Source organism: Capricornis sumatraensis, chromosome 22 (genome assembly GCF_032405125.1).
Source record: "Capricornis sumatraensis isolate serow.1 chromosome 22, serow.2, whole genome shotgun sequence".
In the NCBI taxonomy this organism is placed as follows: domain Eukaryota; kingdom Metazoa; phylum Chordata; class Mammalia; order Artiodactyla; family Bovidae; genus Capricornis; species Capricornis sumatraensis.
This window is the reverse complement of record NC_091090.1, coordinates 29,395,774-29,412,301: the sequence shown is the minus strand read 5'-3', so window position 1 is coordinate 29,412,301 and position 16,528 is coordinate 29,395,774. Positions and strand designations below refer to the sequence as shown.

At 51.9% G+C, this 16,528-nt stretch overlaps 1 protein-coding gene across 2 annotated transcripts in view; it reads left to right on the top strand.

The window, feature by feature from the left end:
* The window catches only part of TRAM2 (translocation associated membrane protein 2), a 68,625-nt gene that overhangs the window by 42,251 nt on the left and 9,846 nt on the right, over positions 1-16,528 (top strand). For both annotated transcript variants that reach the window (XM_068994044.1, XM_068994045.1), the window contains exons 3-5: positions 9,304-9,413; positions 9,844-9,960; positions 15,380-15,438. In XM_068994044.1, the coding sequence (XP_068850145.1) occupies positions 9,304-9,413; positions 9,844-9,960; positions 15,380-15,438 (286 nt within the window). The remainder of the gene's footprint in view (positions 1-9,303; positions 9,414-9,843; positions 9,961-15,379; positions 15,439-16,528) is intronic.

Genomic DNA, 16,528 nt, shown 5'->3' with positions numbered 1-16,528 from the left:
AAAAGTGGACGCACAGTCATTGATCAGCCCTAGGTAACAGCCCCTCAGAAGTGTGTCCCTTTCCTGCCTAGACTTGATTTTTATCCAGTCCCCCTGTTACAGCCCAGAGAGTTTATGCCACGTGGAGCTCCTGAGGTTTAAGCAGGGGCCGCTGAGTTGCTGTGGCTAATTGTTAACCAGCCTGAAGCCTCCAAGCGGGCAGCATCTTTGAATAGCTGCCTCCCCTCCCCCACACGGCCATTTCTCCTGAGCAAATCTTTCCTTCTCCTATCTAGCCAGGATTGTTTTTTTTTTTTTTTCTTTCTTGCTTATTTCTTACTGAAGTAATTTTTGTCCTTAAACAGTGAACCTGATATTTTTATCCAAGTTAAAAACAAGGCTGAGATTTTAGACATTGTTTTGGTGTATGATCTTGAGTTGTTTTTTCTTTATGGCCCTCAGTTCACCTTGTCCCCTCGGTAGGCACTCTTCAAGGACCGCACGATTTCTGCCCAGGCCTCAGACTTGTGAACCACAGTGAGGCTGAGTGTGTGCCTCTGGTATTTCTTTCTTGAAGGCCTCAGGCAGAACTGTACACCCTTATAGAAAGAAATGGTTCACCAGGAAAACTCCGCAGAGGCTGGACACTTTTATTTGCAGGTTCTCTTTAAGGAGTCTCTCATTTTTTGCTACATTTTTGTATCATAAAAATATCCTTGTCTTCCTACATCCAGTGAAACTGGAGAAAAATACATTGCGACAAATCGTGCAGTCTGCAGTTAAAATGGTGACTTTGAAGATTCTTTCATTCTCTGAACAGCCTGAGAGAGAGTGTGTGTATTAAGTTTGCTAAGGCTGCCATGATGAAGTACCACAGACTGGGTGGTTTGAACAACAGTAAAGCATGCAGACACTTAGGGGCATAGTGGGGTGAGTTTTTGCACCTGTGTGTGCCATGCACCCATCCCCCAGGGCAGGAGGCAGCCCTCCTAGCTTCCTCAGACCCCTCCTGTGAGCGCCCCCTCCCAAAGCAACCGCTGTCTGCCCTCATGTTTTCTGATTAGTTTGTCCTGTTCTCGCCCTTCATTTCTCCCTGATTTTTTTAAACTGGCTCCATTGTCTATATGGACAATGTGTTGGGATCCCCTGGTGACATTAAACATGGATTCCTGGGCCATGTCCAAGTTTCTGATTCACTGGCCTTGGGGTGGACGTGCAGCAGCGTGCTCCCCTGGGCTCCCTGGGGAGGTATTGTGGTACCTCGTTACAACTGTGTGTTATAAGACGTTGTAACCCAGGCACCCGGAGACGAAAACTACTTGGGTTGTTTTCGTAAGGGTGCTGTTAAAAACCATGCTGCCGTGCACCACCTTTTGCAGGAGTTATTTTGAACATGGCAGATACGGCTATACGACAGATCCCCAGAAGTGGAATTGCCATATCCAAAGGCCGATGGTTTGTAATCTCAGTGGAAAATTTCAAATCGCCTTTCCAAAGAAGTGGTCCATTTTGCATCCCACTGCAGGGTGAGAGCCTGGTTTCCCATAGCTTCAGTAAGAGTGAGCGACCAGCTTTGGATTTATGCCAGTCTGACAGGGGTGGGATGGTATCTCATTGTGTCTGTAGTTCGTTTCTCTTCTCAGTGAGGTTGAGCATCCTTTTAAATGTAAAAGGGCCATCTGTGTTGTTTTCCTCTGTGAACTGTCTGTTCAAATCCTTTGCCCATTCTTCTGTTGGGTTTGTTACCTTTTCATCCTCAAGTTCTAGGAGCTCTTCATACATTGGAAGATCAACCTTTGTTTCTAATCCGAATTATAAATATTTTCCCCTCAGACATCATTTGCGTCTTGATTTTGCTTTTGGTGTCATGTCAGAGTTCTGGGTTTATTTATTGTGTAGAAGATTCAGAATAATGAGGAAACAGTTGCCCGCAAGCACAGAAACCAATAGAAAGTAACTCATAAATCCAGGTTTGCAAGGGTGAGGAAGGAAGCTCGGAGCAAAAGAGGCATCCAGGTTGTACAGTGGTGTTCTTTGAAGCCCCAGGTTTCGGGACAAAGGCAGAACCCTCGCTGGCAGTGCCTGGACTTTAAGCGGATGTAAAGAGCGAATGGGGCATCAGCCGTAGCTGGCCACTGGCCAGCTCAGGTCCCTGGGAGGAGGTCAGACACTGCACAGCTGTGTCCAGACAAGATGGGCCTTGTGGAGGCAGGCGGGAGAAGCCGCTTGCAGGTGACACCAGGGAAAACGGGAAAATGTCTGTTAGTCATAGGAAGCAAACAAAGCAGGAGGTGAGAGGGTGCTCCCGAAAGGGCCGGCTCCACCCGAGGTTGTCGGGACAGCCAGGCTCGTACCGATCACGTTGATTCTCTTTTTAAACTGTTGTTGCTGTCCAGTCGCTAAGTCGTGTCCAGCTCCTTGTGACCCCGTGGGCGGCAGCACACCAGGCTTCCCTATCCTTCACTTTTAAACTGTGATCAGAGATAAAGTGAGTGCCACTTTTGACAGGAGACAGGATGAGTCACTCATAGAGGGAGGGTCATTATTGAAGGTGCTTCTTCCAGGGCGAGGTTAACCCCTCCTGGGGATATACTGACCTTCTCCATCGTGGTGCGCAGGAAGAGGACTTGGAATATGGGCGTTGGGAGGTGTCAGGAGGCATCTGGGCTGGGGATTGTAAATCAGTGGCCTGTGGTCAGAGCTGGCTTATATGCGTATTTTCTTTGGCCAGTTTGGTAATTGGCCCATAAAGTGTTTTTACAATTTTGGAATTAGTCACCAGCATTTTAAAATCAGATGATTTCATGTAGGGAATCTCTCTCTCTCTCTCTGCTTTTGAAATATGGGGCCACACCCCTCCAGTGGCCTTCCCCCTCCTTCCTTCACCCCCTCGGGGCAGATGCTCTGTACTTCACCACAGTCACCACTCCTCTCTAATGTGCCCCCAACACCGAGACTGCCTGGCAGCCACTGCGTATCCCAGTCTGAATTGTTTTACTTCTAGCAAGGTTAAAAGGGGTGTCACTCTTTTCTTAAACTTGTTTCTCTCTGAAAGCGGAAATGTGAAAGACAGACTGGAAGGGCCCTACAGCTGGGGAGAAACAGTGGGGAGCTCTGTGGTCCTGAAGACTGCTAGTGAAGCAGACCCTGGGTTGAAAGGACTTACCTGAAGACGCCTGGACCACTTTGCTCATTGCGTTCCCCGCCTGGTCTCTGCGGGCGTTTGCTGTGATTCTCGGTTGGAATCACCTCTCTGGTCCAAGAGCTCAGATGTGCCAAAACATATTCTTAAAAATCACAGCAGCTCAGAAACTTCCCTGGTGGCCCAGTGGCTAAGACTCTGTACTTCCAGTGTAAGAAGTGTGGGTTAGTTGCCTGGTCGGGGAAGTAAGGTCCCACATGCCATGCAGTAAAGCCAAGAAAGGTTTTTTTTTCTTTTCTTTTCTTTTAAAAAGGGACCTATTGGCTATACCCCAATACAAAATAAAAAGTTAAAAAAAAAAAGACCTAAACTTTAATTCTAAAAAATAACAGTAGCTCACTGCCAGACTGCTGCCATTCTTTTCTGAGAGCTCATACAAAGTGGGGGTGCTGCTTAAAGGGTCAGAACTCTAACATGGGGGGAGAGAAGATTTTTTAAGAATTTGTTAGCAACCAAACATTAAAAAAAAAAAATCCATTTGTTTATAACCTCCTGAAAAACACAGGTTTCCGACCTCCATAGCTCCATGGTGAGCAGAAGGGGCCAAACCAGTCCCCTTTCCTGCTCTGATTAAGGGCAGGAGGGTAGCAGATAAGGGGAGAGCAGTGGAGATGCTGTGCGTGAATCAGAGTACAGCTCGTGAGTGTTTGTGTGATGCTCCTTGCTCTGTGGTAGGAGAAAGAAGTCCAAGGATCAGCTTCTCGCCAGTCAGGGTGTGGGGTCAGGGCGAGGGTCATGAAGGGGGTCCTGTTGACCCGAGGTGGCTTTGGGGGCTGGGATGGGCTGTGGGACCCTGGGAGACCTGAGAAATGGCCCTGTCCCTTAACCCTGTGAGGCCTGCTGGTTCATCCACTCTGCCTCCCCATGGATGGGGACAAGGACCAAACAAGACAGCATGTTGACGCATTCTGAAACTGTGGGCGCTACCAGAGGACAGATTCCGGAGGGAACTTGAGAACCGTTCCGCATGGCCAGCCCACCAGCTGGTCCTTATGAGTCCATTGCCCACATCTCTCGGAATTTGTCTTCTCAGACATCACGCTGCCACCCTCCGAGTGGAAGGCACCCCTGCACCCCACCCTGGCCTCCTGTGGGCACCTCCTGACTGCTCTGCTGGCCCTATTCCAGCCCACTTAGCCCTTCCATCTGACAGGAAGAGTGATCTTTACAGAAGGTGTCTGTGGCTCAGCGCTGCAGAACCTTCCCTTGCCTTTGGATGCTTGTCAGGGGCGGGGGGTGGGGTGTGCCATGGCCTTTTCACCCCTGCTCTCAGGTCGCCCAATCCTCTGCCCACCAGGATCTTCCCTGGTCGCCTCTACCCAGACCTCTGACCGGCACACCTCAGCGTCCCACCTCAGTGATGCCTCCTCTCCAGGGCCTTGCCCTCATCATTTCCTGCCCACGTCATTAGCACTCATCATACCTGGCCACTGTTTTTTTTTTTTTTTCTGTCATGAAATACGCCTGTCATGAGATGTACAATCTTACCCATTTCTGAGTGTCCAGTTCAGTAGTGTTAAGCACACTGATACTGTTGGTGCAACCTCCAGAACGCTTCATCCTACAAAACTGAAACTGCATCCATGAAACAGCGGCTCCCCATCCCTCCCCAGCCCCAGTCCCTGGCAACCACCATTCTTGTTGTGTCTCTGAATTTTTCTCCTCTGGGGCCCTCTGGTAATGAAGTCATGCAATATTTATCTTCTAGTGACTGACTGATTTCACTTAGCATGATGCCCTCAAGGCTCTGTGTAGCATGTGACAGGTTCTCCTTCCTTTTTAAGGCTGGATAGTGTTCATGGTCTGTGTTATGTATGGACCATAGATTTTGTCCTTCCATTCATCTGTGGATAGACACGTGGGTTGTTTCTACCTTTGGTTCTTGTGATGTGTGTTGTGAATATGGGGTTTATAGATACTCCATCAAGATCCTGCTTCCAGTTCTTTTTCTGTATCCGGAAGTGGAATTGCTGGATCATCTGGTAGTTCTATTTTTAATTTTCCAAGGAATCATCGTACAGTTTCTGATAGTGACTACACCATTTTACATTCTCAAAACAATGCACAAATGTGGTTCAAATTTGTCCACACCCTCACCAACGCTTATTCTTTTTTTCCTAAATTGTGGCCATTCTAATGGATTTGAGGTGGTACCTTATGGTGGTTTTGATTTGCATTTCCCTGATGATAGTGATGTTGAGGGTCTCTCCATATACTGGTTGACCATTTGTGTGTCCTCTTTGGAGGAATGTCTGTTCCTTTGCCCATTAAAAAAAAATTATTTTCCATTATGATTTATTACAGGATATTAAATATAGTTCCCTGAGCTATACAGCAGGGCCTTGTCTATCTAGTTTGTGTATAGTGGTTTGTATCTGCTAATCCAAACTCCTGCTTTCTCTGCGCACCCCTCCCCCACCTCTCTCCCCTTTGGTAAGCATAAGTTCTCTGTGTCTGTGAGTCTGTTTCTGTTTTTGTAGATAAGTTCATTTGTGTCTATTTTGGATTCCACTTATAAGTGATATCACATGGTGTTTGTCTTTCTGTCTGACTGACTTCACTTAGTTTGATCATCTCTAGGTCCTTCCCTGTTGCTCCAAGTCTTTGCCCAATTTCCAATCTAATTGTGTGTTTTGGTTTGTTTTGTTTCTGTCGTCGTTGTCGGCCTCTGGTTTTGGGTATAGAGAATTTGGTGTGTAGCTGCTAAGCTGCAAGAGGGCTGGGCCGTGCCCACCTCATTCCCTGCCATGCCCCAGTGTCCAGCATGGAGCCCTGCCTGTGGTTTATTGGTGGGTGAGCAAATACACATGGAGCTCTTGTCAGCAAAGGAGTAAAAGAATGTTAGTCCACGCATCCCTTCTTGTTTCAAGAAGGATTTAAGGCTCTGGTCACATCTCTTTGGAAGCATAGTGAATGGGGTGATGAATGGAAGTAATTTGAAGAGGCTTTAAGATGGATAATCCAAAGTCTTGACTTTTTTTTTTTTTAAGATTTATTTATTTCGGCTGTGTTGGGTTTCCATTGCTGTGCGGGCTTTCTCTAGTTGCAGCAGTCGGGGGTTACCCTTCGTTGCGGTCTGAGGGCTTGGCAGTTGCCACTCGAAGGCTCTAGAACACTAGCTCAGTAGTTGTGGCTCACGGGCTTAGTTGTTCTGCGACATGTGGGATCCTCCCCAACCAGTGATTGAACTGGTGTCCCCGGAACTGCAAGGTGGATTCTTAACCACTGGACCACCAGGGAAGCCCTTGACATGTGTTATTCAACTACTTTGGGGCCATGCTTTTTTTGGTTGAGTGCCGTTTTGCCTAATAAGGCTGGTCTTGATGGTGAAACTTTGCATGTATTATTTTATAGTTTCAAAATATGCTGCCAACTAGTCTCCGTTGATCCTCCATTACGAAGGCTGGGAAAGGGTGATGCCGGCCTTGCAAATGGAAGGGCAGAAGCATAGGCTGACCCACACTCCCGCCTCTTCCCTTCTTCCTGTGCTTCCCCCATCCTGGGTCCCAGCTCCCCTCCCGCGTCTCAGCCCCTGCCCCTGTCAGTCACCTTGACTGACAGGTCTAGGCTACCGATGGCCCTCCTCCCTCCCTGTTTCCTCTTCCACTTGACTTCCTGTCCCCCTGGTTCCTTACCTGTCTCACTGGCATCTGCCTCCAGGCCCAATGCTTATGCAGCACTGCTGCCAGAGTAGACTGTCTGAAACCCAGTTTCTGCATTTTCCTGTTGAGTTTGAATTCTTCGATGTTTCCACGTTGCCTTCAGGATCATGTCCACACCCTTTTATGTGGTGCCCTGGCCGCCCTCAGCAGTGTGTCCTCGGTCCCTGCATCCTTAGCAGATGCTCCTCTGCCCAGGATGCTCCACCGCCCCCTTCCCCCCCACCCCCCCCTGGCCCCCACCTGCCTACCCCTGCTTGTTCTCGAGCTTCTGTATCATCGCATTTATCCTGACAGGCTACCCCGCCTCCCCCGCCCCAGCTGGAGGCTCCCTCACCTGCCTTGGCTCCCTGTGTGGCTGTGTTTACCTCTTGCTGCCGCGTGGCTGCCTGCCTGTCTGTAGGTCTTTCTACACTTATTTGTCAGTCTCCTGGCTGGTCTGTGCTCTCCGAAGCTGAGGCAGTGTCTTTGGTCTCCGTGTTTCAGCAGTCAGCCCAGTGCCTCTCACAGAGTAGGGTGTTTGTGGAAGCAAGGAGGGAGAGGACGAAGGAAAGCTGGCCTGATCTCAAAGTTCATGTCTTCCTGCGCCCTCCCCAGCCCGCTCCCCACCCCCCCACCACCCACCACTGCATTCTTCCTGTCCAGGGTGGAGGGTCATGGGTTGGCTCCCAGAGTGACCCAGTCGGCTCTGCTTGGCTCTGTGGCCACCCTGAAACTCACTCACCCTGGCCTACCTTCTGGTAAACGCATCCCAGCAGAGAGAGATGACTCATCTGTGTGTGACTCAGCGGAAAGGCAGCACAGCTGGAGAGGTGGCCAGTGTGTCTGCCTGGGGGAGGGCGGGCCACGGAGCACCAGGGCTCCAGGCCTGGGACCTGAGCTCCTGCAGGTCTGCTAGCTGGACGGAAGGCAGGAGCCTCCTCTGTCCATGGAGGGAGTGGTTGCACTAGCAGAGCTTTGCAAGACTTAAGATATCTGGAATTGCATCTCATTTACCACTACCAGATACTGTTTTTTAATAACTTTAGTGTATATAGGCACTGGTAAGCATCTTGCATGTAACCAAAACAAGAACAAAAATAATAGCAGATACTTGTACAGTACTTCCTATACAGCAGATACTATTCTAAGTAAGCACTTTGCATTTTTGAAGTCACCTAATTCTCACAAAAATCCTATAGTACAAGAATCCCATTATCCTCATTTTATAGATGAGGAGTCTGAGGCCCAGAAAGGTCACACATAGAGGTGCCCCAGAGCTACACTGGGAAGAAATGACATTTTCTTTATCCATTCGTCTGTCGAAAGACACTTAGGTTTGCTTCCATGTCTTGGCTTTTGTAAAATAGTGCTGCTGTGAACACTGAGGTGCTTGTATCTTTTCGAATTATAGTTTTCCTCTTTCCTTTTTCCTGGATAAAGATGTTTTATATATATACAGTGGAATATTACTCAGCCGTAAAAAGAATGAAATAATGCAGTTTGTAGCAACATGAATGGACCTAGAGATGACCATACTAAGTGAAAGTAAGTCAGACAATGACCAGTATTATATGATGTCCCTCATATGTGGAATCTGAAAGAATAATGTGAATAAATCTATTCACAAAACAGAGACAGACAGACATGGAAAACAAGCTTATAGTCACCAAAGGGGAAGGTAGGGGGAGGGATAAGTTAGGATTGACAGATAGGATTAACAGATGCACGCTACTATGTATAAAATAGACAAGCAGCAGGGAATTGCGTATAGCACAGGGGACTGTATTCAGTGTCTGTGATAACCAATACTGGAACATAATCTGAAAAAAATTACATATAATGGAATCACTTTGCTGTGTACCTAAAACCAAAACAATGTTATAAGTCGCCTATACTTGAGATTTTTTTTTTTAAGAGGGAGGAGTAGGTTTCCTGGTGGCCTAGAAGTTAGGACTCTGGACTTTCACTGCCATCGCCTGGGGTCAGGAACTGAGATCCTGCAAGCCGCGCAGTGTGGCCAAAAAGCAAAAAGAGGGAGGAGATAAATGACAGTTTTGATATGAGCTCAGGTTTCTGAGCCTGCACTCTGAACCCCACCCCGTGCTTTCTCAATGAAATCTATAATCTGCAGTGCCGTTTTTACAGAGGAGGTGATTATGGCTCAGAGAGGTTGGTCACTTTTTCTGTAGTCACACAGCCAGGGAAAGATGGAAGCTGGTTGTCTCCAACCCCTAGCTGGGAGCTGCAGCCACCAAGCCCTCCTGCCCAAATCAGGGCATGCCATGGGCTGGCTTCTCCTTACCCCTCCCCACTGGTGCTCCCGGGGCCCAAGTCCAGAGGGTGGGTGGGTTCTCCGGAGTAAATTCTTTCTTCTCAGGCTGGCGTCACAGCCACAGGGAAGCCCTTGATGGCACGTTCCGCTCCAGTGTCCCTTCAGCTATGGGTTGCAGGGCTGCTGACGTGGCTCTTTTGCCTCCGCAGACGGCGAGACGGTGCACTACCGCTACGGCCCGAAAGACCTGGTCACTGTCCTGTTCTACATCTTCATCGCCGTCATCCTGCACGCCGTGGTGCAGGAGTACATACTAGACGTGAGTGCCGGGCCTGGGCTCGGAGGTGGGAGGCTGAGGGGACGCGCGGGGGGAGCGGCCGCAGCTCGGAGGCCTCCGTCCCCTTTCGCAGGCTCCGGCTGGCCCTAGGGGGCTGACCTTCCACACCACACTGTGGTCCCTCTCCCCCTCCCCGCCTCCTAGTAGCGGTGTTTATTCACGGGAGGGAGCTGCCTGAAGTGTGTTGACACGGCGTCATCGGGGCTCACCCGGCACGGGTCGGGGACGTTGCCTTTACATCTCGGCTAAAGACATGCACCTCGCCGCTTGTTCAGAGTGCTTGCCTTCAACTCAACACTGCAGCACTCACGAAATAGCTTCAGCCCCTTTGTGGGGAGAGCAGAGGTGTTTGAAACCTGCCCGTTATCCATACACTTATATATTAACACGCGGGTCCCTCTCTCTTCTTTAGAAAATCAGCAAACGGCTTCATCTCTCCAAAGTCAAGCACAGCAAGTTCAACGAATCTGGGCAGCTGGTCGTCTTTCATCTCAGCTCGGTGATCTGGTGCTTCTACGTGGTGGTGACGGTGAGTGGTCCTCGTGACTGCTGACGGCTGGGGCCCGGGCAGCCGTGGTATTGTGGTGGAAGAGGGATCAGCGGTTTAGGAGCTGTGTGAAGCTGGGGAGCATCATCTGATCCAAAAGATGTCACCGTGATGACAGCGTACAGCTCCATAGCTCTGTGTCCCCTCCCAGGGCTCCTGCACCGTGCTGTCCCTTGAGCTGAGGTTTAAGTTCACCTTGGCACCTGGGTCATGGATTGAAGGAATCCAAGCTCAGGTTTCTGGTCCTGCGGTCATGTGGTTCTGCAGCGGACAGGACTTGAGGCTCTGCTTCTGATTCACCACGTTGGCCTCCCAGGGCATGGCCAGCCCTGCTGTGTGCACATCAGGCCCCTGAGAGTTAGCACCGCCCCCATCAAATGCCTGGAGGAGCAGGCAGCTGACCTGCCTTCCCTCTTTGCACAATACGACTCTTAAGCAACCTTTGATACAGCAAAATTCCTTTGTACAGCACAATGTGGACAGTCCTTTGAGGTTCACTCTAACAAGCCGGTCGTGCTAGGAAGTTTTTAATTCCCCAGCCACAGCCTGGAGCACCTCCTGTCTGTAACCAGGTGTCTTCCTCATGAGCTAGAATCGTCCTGTGAGAAATCCAGGCCAGGAGCTTGGAAAATTCTGCAACCTTGTGATCTTTTAGGAGCTTCTTTCCCTGCCTCCCCTGACCCCTCACCCCCTTCCTCTTCCTTAGCGACAGTGGCCCACTCTCCCATCCTCGGGACCCCTCTGTCCCTGGTCTGAACCCTGGGCCCATGTTCTCAAAGCAGGACTAAGCATGTCCTTCAGCATGTTGCCTGTATTTCTGGTACCACTGAACACTAGGGATTTGAAACCCAGGGCCCCAGGCCTCTGTGCTGCAGAGCAGGCCCTGGGGCGGACTTTCAGTGTGGTCTGTGCGAGTAGCGCCCCCTGCTGTTGTGCAGCGCAGATGCAGCCCCAGAAAGTGTACACACCGCTGGGCTCAGATCTCTCCCTGCTGCTGGCTGTTTGGGTCCCGTGGCTTCTGGAGACCTGGAGCTCCCTTGAGGCAGAGCAACCCTGGGGTCCTTCAGATACCTCACTGCTCTTGCCTCATCTCTGAATCACTGTTGCCCTTTCAGTCTCACCCCACCGTCCACCCGAACTGTGACCCAGCCGCTCACCCAGGGGATTTCCCACCCCCTCCAGAGTGTACAAGGCTCCATGCCAAGTCCCTGCTTCTCCCGGGCCTGTCGAGGGCTTGGAAGCGAGGCTTGTTAGTCTGGAGCGGTCGCGCTTTCCTGCGTTCACTCCTAACAGGCTTTTTCTGTGGTGACAGCCAGGCCTCCATTCAGCGTCTCCAGCTGGAGATAGAGACCCTGGAAAGTTCCAGTGACCCCGGTCCTTATCCCCCATGTGGCTCTCAGCCTTCACGTGCTTCCTCCACGCCATTCCAAGTGAAAGTGACTGAAGAAGAGAGGGTCCTCATGTAAAAGGAGTAAAAACAGCTAGGTTTTTAAAATCATATGTTTCTGTTATGATGAACTTTTTCTCAATTCTTCTCTTTCACTCTCCAGCCAGTTCATCAGCAGGCCCCCTGCCTTCACCAGAACGTGGAGGGCCTGTCCCCTGCTTTCTGCCTGCATCTCTGCCCCCAGGCCGGTGGGTCTCTCCAGGGGACACTTGACAGTATGCTCCTGGCATCTCATGAGTCGAGGCCAGCGATGAGCTGAGTGTCCTGCAGTGCACAGGAGAGTTTCCACAGCAAAGACCAGTCTGGCCCTGGGCTTCACTAGTGCCACAGCTGGGCAGCCCTGATCTGTAATCTAGGCCACCGTCATCCTTGCTGGACCACTTGTAGAAGGAGGCTGTTTCCACTCCTGTGTCCATCCACCCACCCCTATCCATTTTCTGCCCAGCCAGACAGATCTTCATAGAATGTAATCCAAGTCATGCACCCTCTGCTTTCAAAGCTGCTGTCCCACTTGTAGGGAAATTGTGCTTTTTCCTGAGCTCTGGGCCAGCCTTATCCATCTCTTCTCACTCGCCCCAGGCCCCACCATTCTAACTCTCCTGGCCTTCCTGCCTCTTGGGCTTCACAGGCAGTGCTCTATCCCCTGACATCCCATGCCTTCCAGCTCTCCACCTAAATGTCACCTCCACAGAGAACGCCCGTCCTCTTGTATCTGCTGCACTCTGCGCTCTACTCTGGTGTTTGCTTGTTAACGGGTGTTCTCTGCGTCCTGCTTCTGCCTAGCACTGCTCCCAGAATTGTGCTCACAGCTGGCCCCCAAGTTCAGTGCTCGGTGTGTTCCCAGCATGTACAGCATGTACAGGGTGCTCTCAGTACTGTTGTGAGAAGGAATAAACTGCAAATGTATCTTCTTGTTCCAGCTTTCAGCAGTTTTTAAAGTAATCAATCACTTGTTTTTATGAATTCAGAGATCTTTTTTTTTTAAACATGAGCCATACATAAAAGGTTATAAAAAGAGAGTAAAAATTGATCCTAAATCCCTCCCCCACAAAATAACCAGTTTTATCTTGGCACTGGATTCAGATTTCTCTCTGCATTGATGTAGGCAGGGTGATGGGATTGTAGATGGGCCAACTGATCATTTAATAAGAATGTCAACCTCCTAACCTTTAATCTAGCCCGACTGCTGTTCATCGTTCAGGGCAAAGAAACAGAACTCTACTGCGGAAATCAGGCTGGGTTGGTGCCTGGCCCCCCTGCCTGGCTTCCCAGGGATGCTTCCCTTCCTAGTGTGGGCCTGCAGCTGGGCGCTCAGAGGGAGCCTTGCCCTGGAGCACCTTCGGGGCAGGTGTGCAGGGCAGGGCTGCCGCCTCCTGACAGACAGCCTGCCTGGAGCGGAACCTCCACAGTGGTGTTCCTGAAGGACCGGTGGGTCCAGGGAGAAGCTGACCGTATCAGGACTGAATTCTCCTCTTCCATTGGTGCTTTCTGGCTGTGGGGGAGGGGAGGGAGTGTGGAGGCTCAGCGGGCCTCCTTGCTGCCTAGTTGATTTGTAGAACCAGGAAGAAACAGAGGACCCCAAAGGCCCCCAGACAGCATGCCCGGCAGCAGGGAGATCTGGGGGTGGCGAGCCCACACTCTTATGTGCTGAGCTCCGAGGGTCCCGGCCTGGGCCTCCCTGGGCGGCTGCCTGGCCCGAGATCTGGAAAAGACTGTTCTCAGAGCAGTGAGTCATTCTTCCTCTGGCTGCCCCGTGCGCCTCCCTCCTGCCCTGCGCGGGCAGGCAGCATTGTTGTGGGGCGTTCTCTCTGCCGTCGGTTGCTTCACAGTTCTGACTTCCTTGTCTCCTAAATGAAGGGCCAAGCCGGGAGGGCCCCTGTTTGATATTCCAGGATTCTCTGGGCTTTAAATTTCTGTCAGTGCTGCTTTTCTTGGCCAGTCTTGTTTTTTGGCTGAAATTCTCCCACCTCAGTCCTCGAAGTACCATTTTCCTCCTTAAGTACACTGGTGCTTCTTCCAGGGAGGAACGTCCTGCCTGCTCTGGTTTTGTGGAAGGGAGGGTGAAAGGCTGTGAACCTCTGTGCCCAGGGTTGGTGTCTGATGCAGGTGGCGTGTGGGTGGCAGCGAGGGGTGGCCTCTATGCAGAAAAGCCCTGTCTTCACCCAACTCGCCCTGGAGCCTCCCACTACTGCTGGACGGTGAGGAGGAAGATGGAATGAGGCCAGGAGGGTTTGGGGGGGAGACCATGACTGCCCTGGGCCTGTGCCTGAGGGCACCCAATCAGTTGGGAAGCTGTGTTAATAAAGCCCTGGTCGTGGGTTTGGGGCCATGGGCCATACCTGAAATGTCCTCAGGTGTCTAGTGACTTAAGTGGGGGTAGACTGGCTCTCCCGTGGAAATAAGGCTGAGGCTCATGTAGCCACCTGGAGGTTCCCCTGTGAGCCACTGGGCCTCCTCTCCCAAGCACAGCTGGTCCTTGGTCCTGGTGGGAACATCTGAAACTCTCGGCCTCCTCATCCAAGCCACTAGCTCGGTTTCTTTCTGACGGACCGGGCAACCAGGCCTGGGGTGCCGGGACCAGGAGGCTGGGGATGCAGCTCAGATTTTGGTTGTACTGCTGAGAAGCCACCTCGTTTCCGGGGCTCCTTCCTTGCCCCTCTCTAAAATGAGGTCAGGCTGCCATCACCTCTGTCCTCTTTGAGCGTCCCGTTGGCCTTCTCGCTCTTGGTGGGTTGTTTCCTTGTATGTTTTGTGATCCTGGATAATAAAGTCATCTTTAGCAAGGCTTTGCGTGTCAGAACCCTGTATGTCCTTGGACAAGAGTATGTCCCAGTGGTCTCACTGGCCTGCAATACCGCCAGTGCTGAGTTCTTAGGTGGGGACTCCTGGACACACAGGTGATGTCCATGTGCGCTCCAAACCCACGTGAAAGTGAATCTGAGGTTTCAGACGTTCCGGAGGTCATATTTTTTTGTTTCCATACTGAGCCGAGGGTGAGCAGACATTGACCTCTTCTCCCTCTGTTCTTTGTCAGATCCTTTCTAGTCTCCCCTTCCTCTGGAGTGGTAGCCGTTTGAGGGTCTTCCTGTCCCCATGTGGGTACATGTGCCCTGGTCCCACAGCCTCAGCCCCCTGCTCTGCCCTCCTGGGCCCTAGGGGTTTGCCTTTCTTATTGTGAACTCAGCTTTGCATCTGAAAGAACACTTGTTAGATTTCATGCAGCATGTCCAGGTGTCTTCTGATCGGAAGGTGTTCAGGTTGCCTCCCCTTACTCTGTAAGAGGCCCTGGGCTAGATGCAAAGAAGGGCTAGAAAAGAACCAGGGGAAAAAAAAAGGCCGGAAGAGAAGGCCCGTGGTGTCCTGGCGCTAGGACAGGGGCTGCACTGTGAGATGAGTGTCACACAGGACACCGTTGGGGAGGCCTGTGGGGTCCTGCCGTTGTTTTTACTCACGGCGTTGTGAAAAACCAGAGGAGGCTTTTCATTTCTCCAGTGGACGGTGATTCTGGAGTTGATCTGCTTATTCACCCTGCAAGCATTTCCTGAGTGCCTGCATGCCAGGCATAATACTCGACACTGTCACATAAACATAAACTGTCACATTTATTTCTAACAATAACTCTGGGAGGGTATTTTTATCCTCATTTTACAGACAAGCCAGCTGAAGCTCAGGGAGACACACTTGCTCGGAGGATGCGGCCAGTCAGGGTCAGACCCACAGTCAGACTCGGGTCTTCAGTCAGTCAGACCCCAGAGCAGGGCTGTTCCTCCTGCCTCATAACTCCTTTTTATGATAAAGAGACTGGCCAAGGGCCAGAGGGCCTCCGTGTTCAGTTTCCCATTGCCTCCTCATTCTGTCATCTGGGGACTAGGTGTGTCTCTGACCCCTGACCCCAGGGTCCCAGCTGGCCTCACAGTCACATCTCTAAATGCGGTCTCTTCCCGCCCATGACAGGAAGGATACTTAACAAACCCGAGGAGCCTCTGGGAAGACTACCCACATGTGTACCTCCCGTGAGTATTGTCACGTTCTGTCCCCAGGGAGGAGCGGGCTGGGTGTGCCAGCTTCTCGCCCCAGACTGGCCAGAACATGGGCCAGAGGGCATGAAGACCGGACGCCCCCCAAGCCTTCTGGGGCCAGTGTCGTGGAGGCCGGTCCGGGAGCTGCTGCCTCCCTCAGCGCTCGCGGGTGCTTCCTGCAGGAGCTCGGGTGCAGGGTCTCCGCCCGGCTGCCGTCAGGGAGCACTGCAGACAGCGGGGGTCCAGAGGGCTTATAAACCCCAGACAGTCCTTCCTTGCAGTTCTGGAGGCTGGCAGACTTAGCGTCTGCTGAGGCCGCTTTCAGCTTCACAGATGGCATCTTCTTCACATGCAGAAGTGGACAAGGGCCTTTATCACCAGGGCCCTAATCCCACTCGGGAGGGTCCACCCCTGTGCCCTCATCACCTCCCAGAGGCCCCACGTCCTGGTACCCTGTCACTGCGGGGTTAGGATTTCAAATGTGAATTTCAAGGGTAGGGGGCATAAGCGTTGGGTCTGCAGCGGATTCCTAAACTGCCGGGAGGGAGGGGGAAGCAGAGCTACTGCCTGGAGCCCCGTGGGCTGCGCCTCCTGGCACCTGCTCACATCCACACCTGCGTCTATCTGAGCTCCATCGGACACAGCACCCTCCCCACTTCTGTTCCAGTGGGATACCAGGAGGGCAAAGCTGGGCCCGCATGCTGCTGAAATGACTCTCAGCCTCTCCTAAGACCCTTAGAACAGCAGCCCCGAAGACTTGGCGGAGTTAGATCCATCCTCTGCGGCTGAGACCCCTGCCTTCGTTGGCATGTACCCGCTGCCCACTGCCTCCTCCCTGACAGGGCTCTGGAATCAGGCCCCTCCTCAGCCTTTCCTCTTCTGGGCTGAAGACCCCCTGCCCCTGTCTTTTCATGGGCTTCCTGTGTCCCTCCGCATGTGGAGCAGTGTCCCGGCCCAGGGATCTAGTAGTGCGTGCCAGCTGCCCGCACCCCCTCCCCGCAGCCCAGCTCTCCCTTACCCGCCCCTGCCCAGCCCAGCTCCTCACCCCGCCTGCCCCCGCCCACCCTGGCAGGGGCTTCTCCAT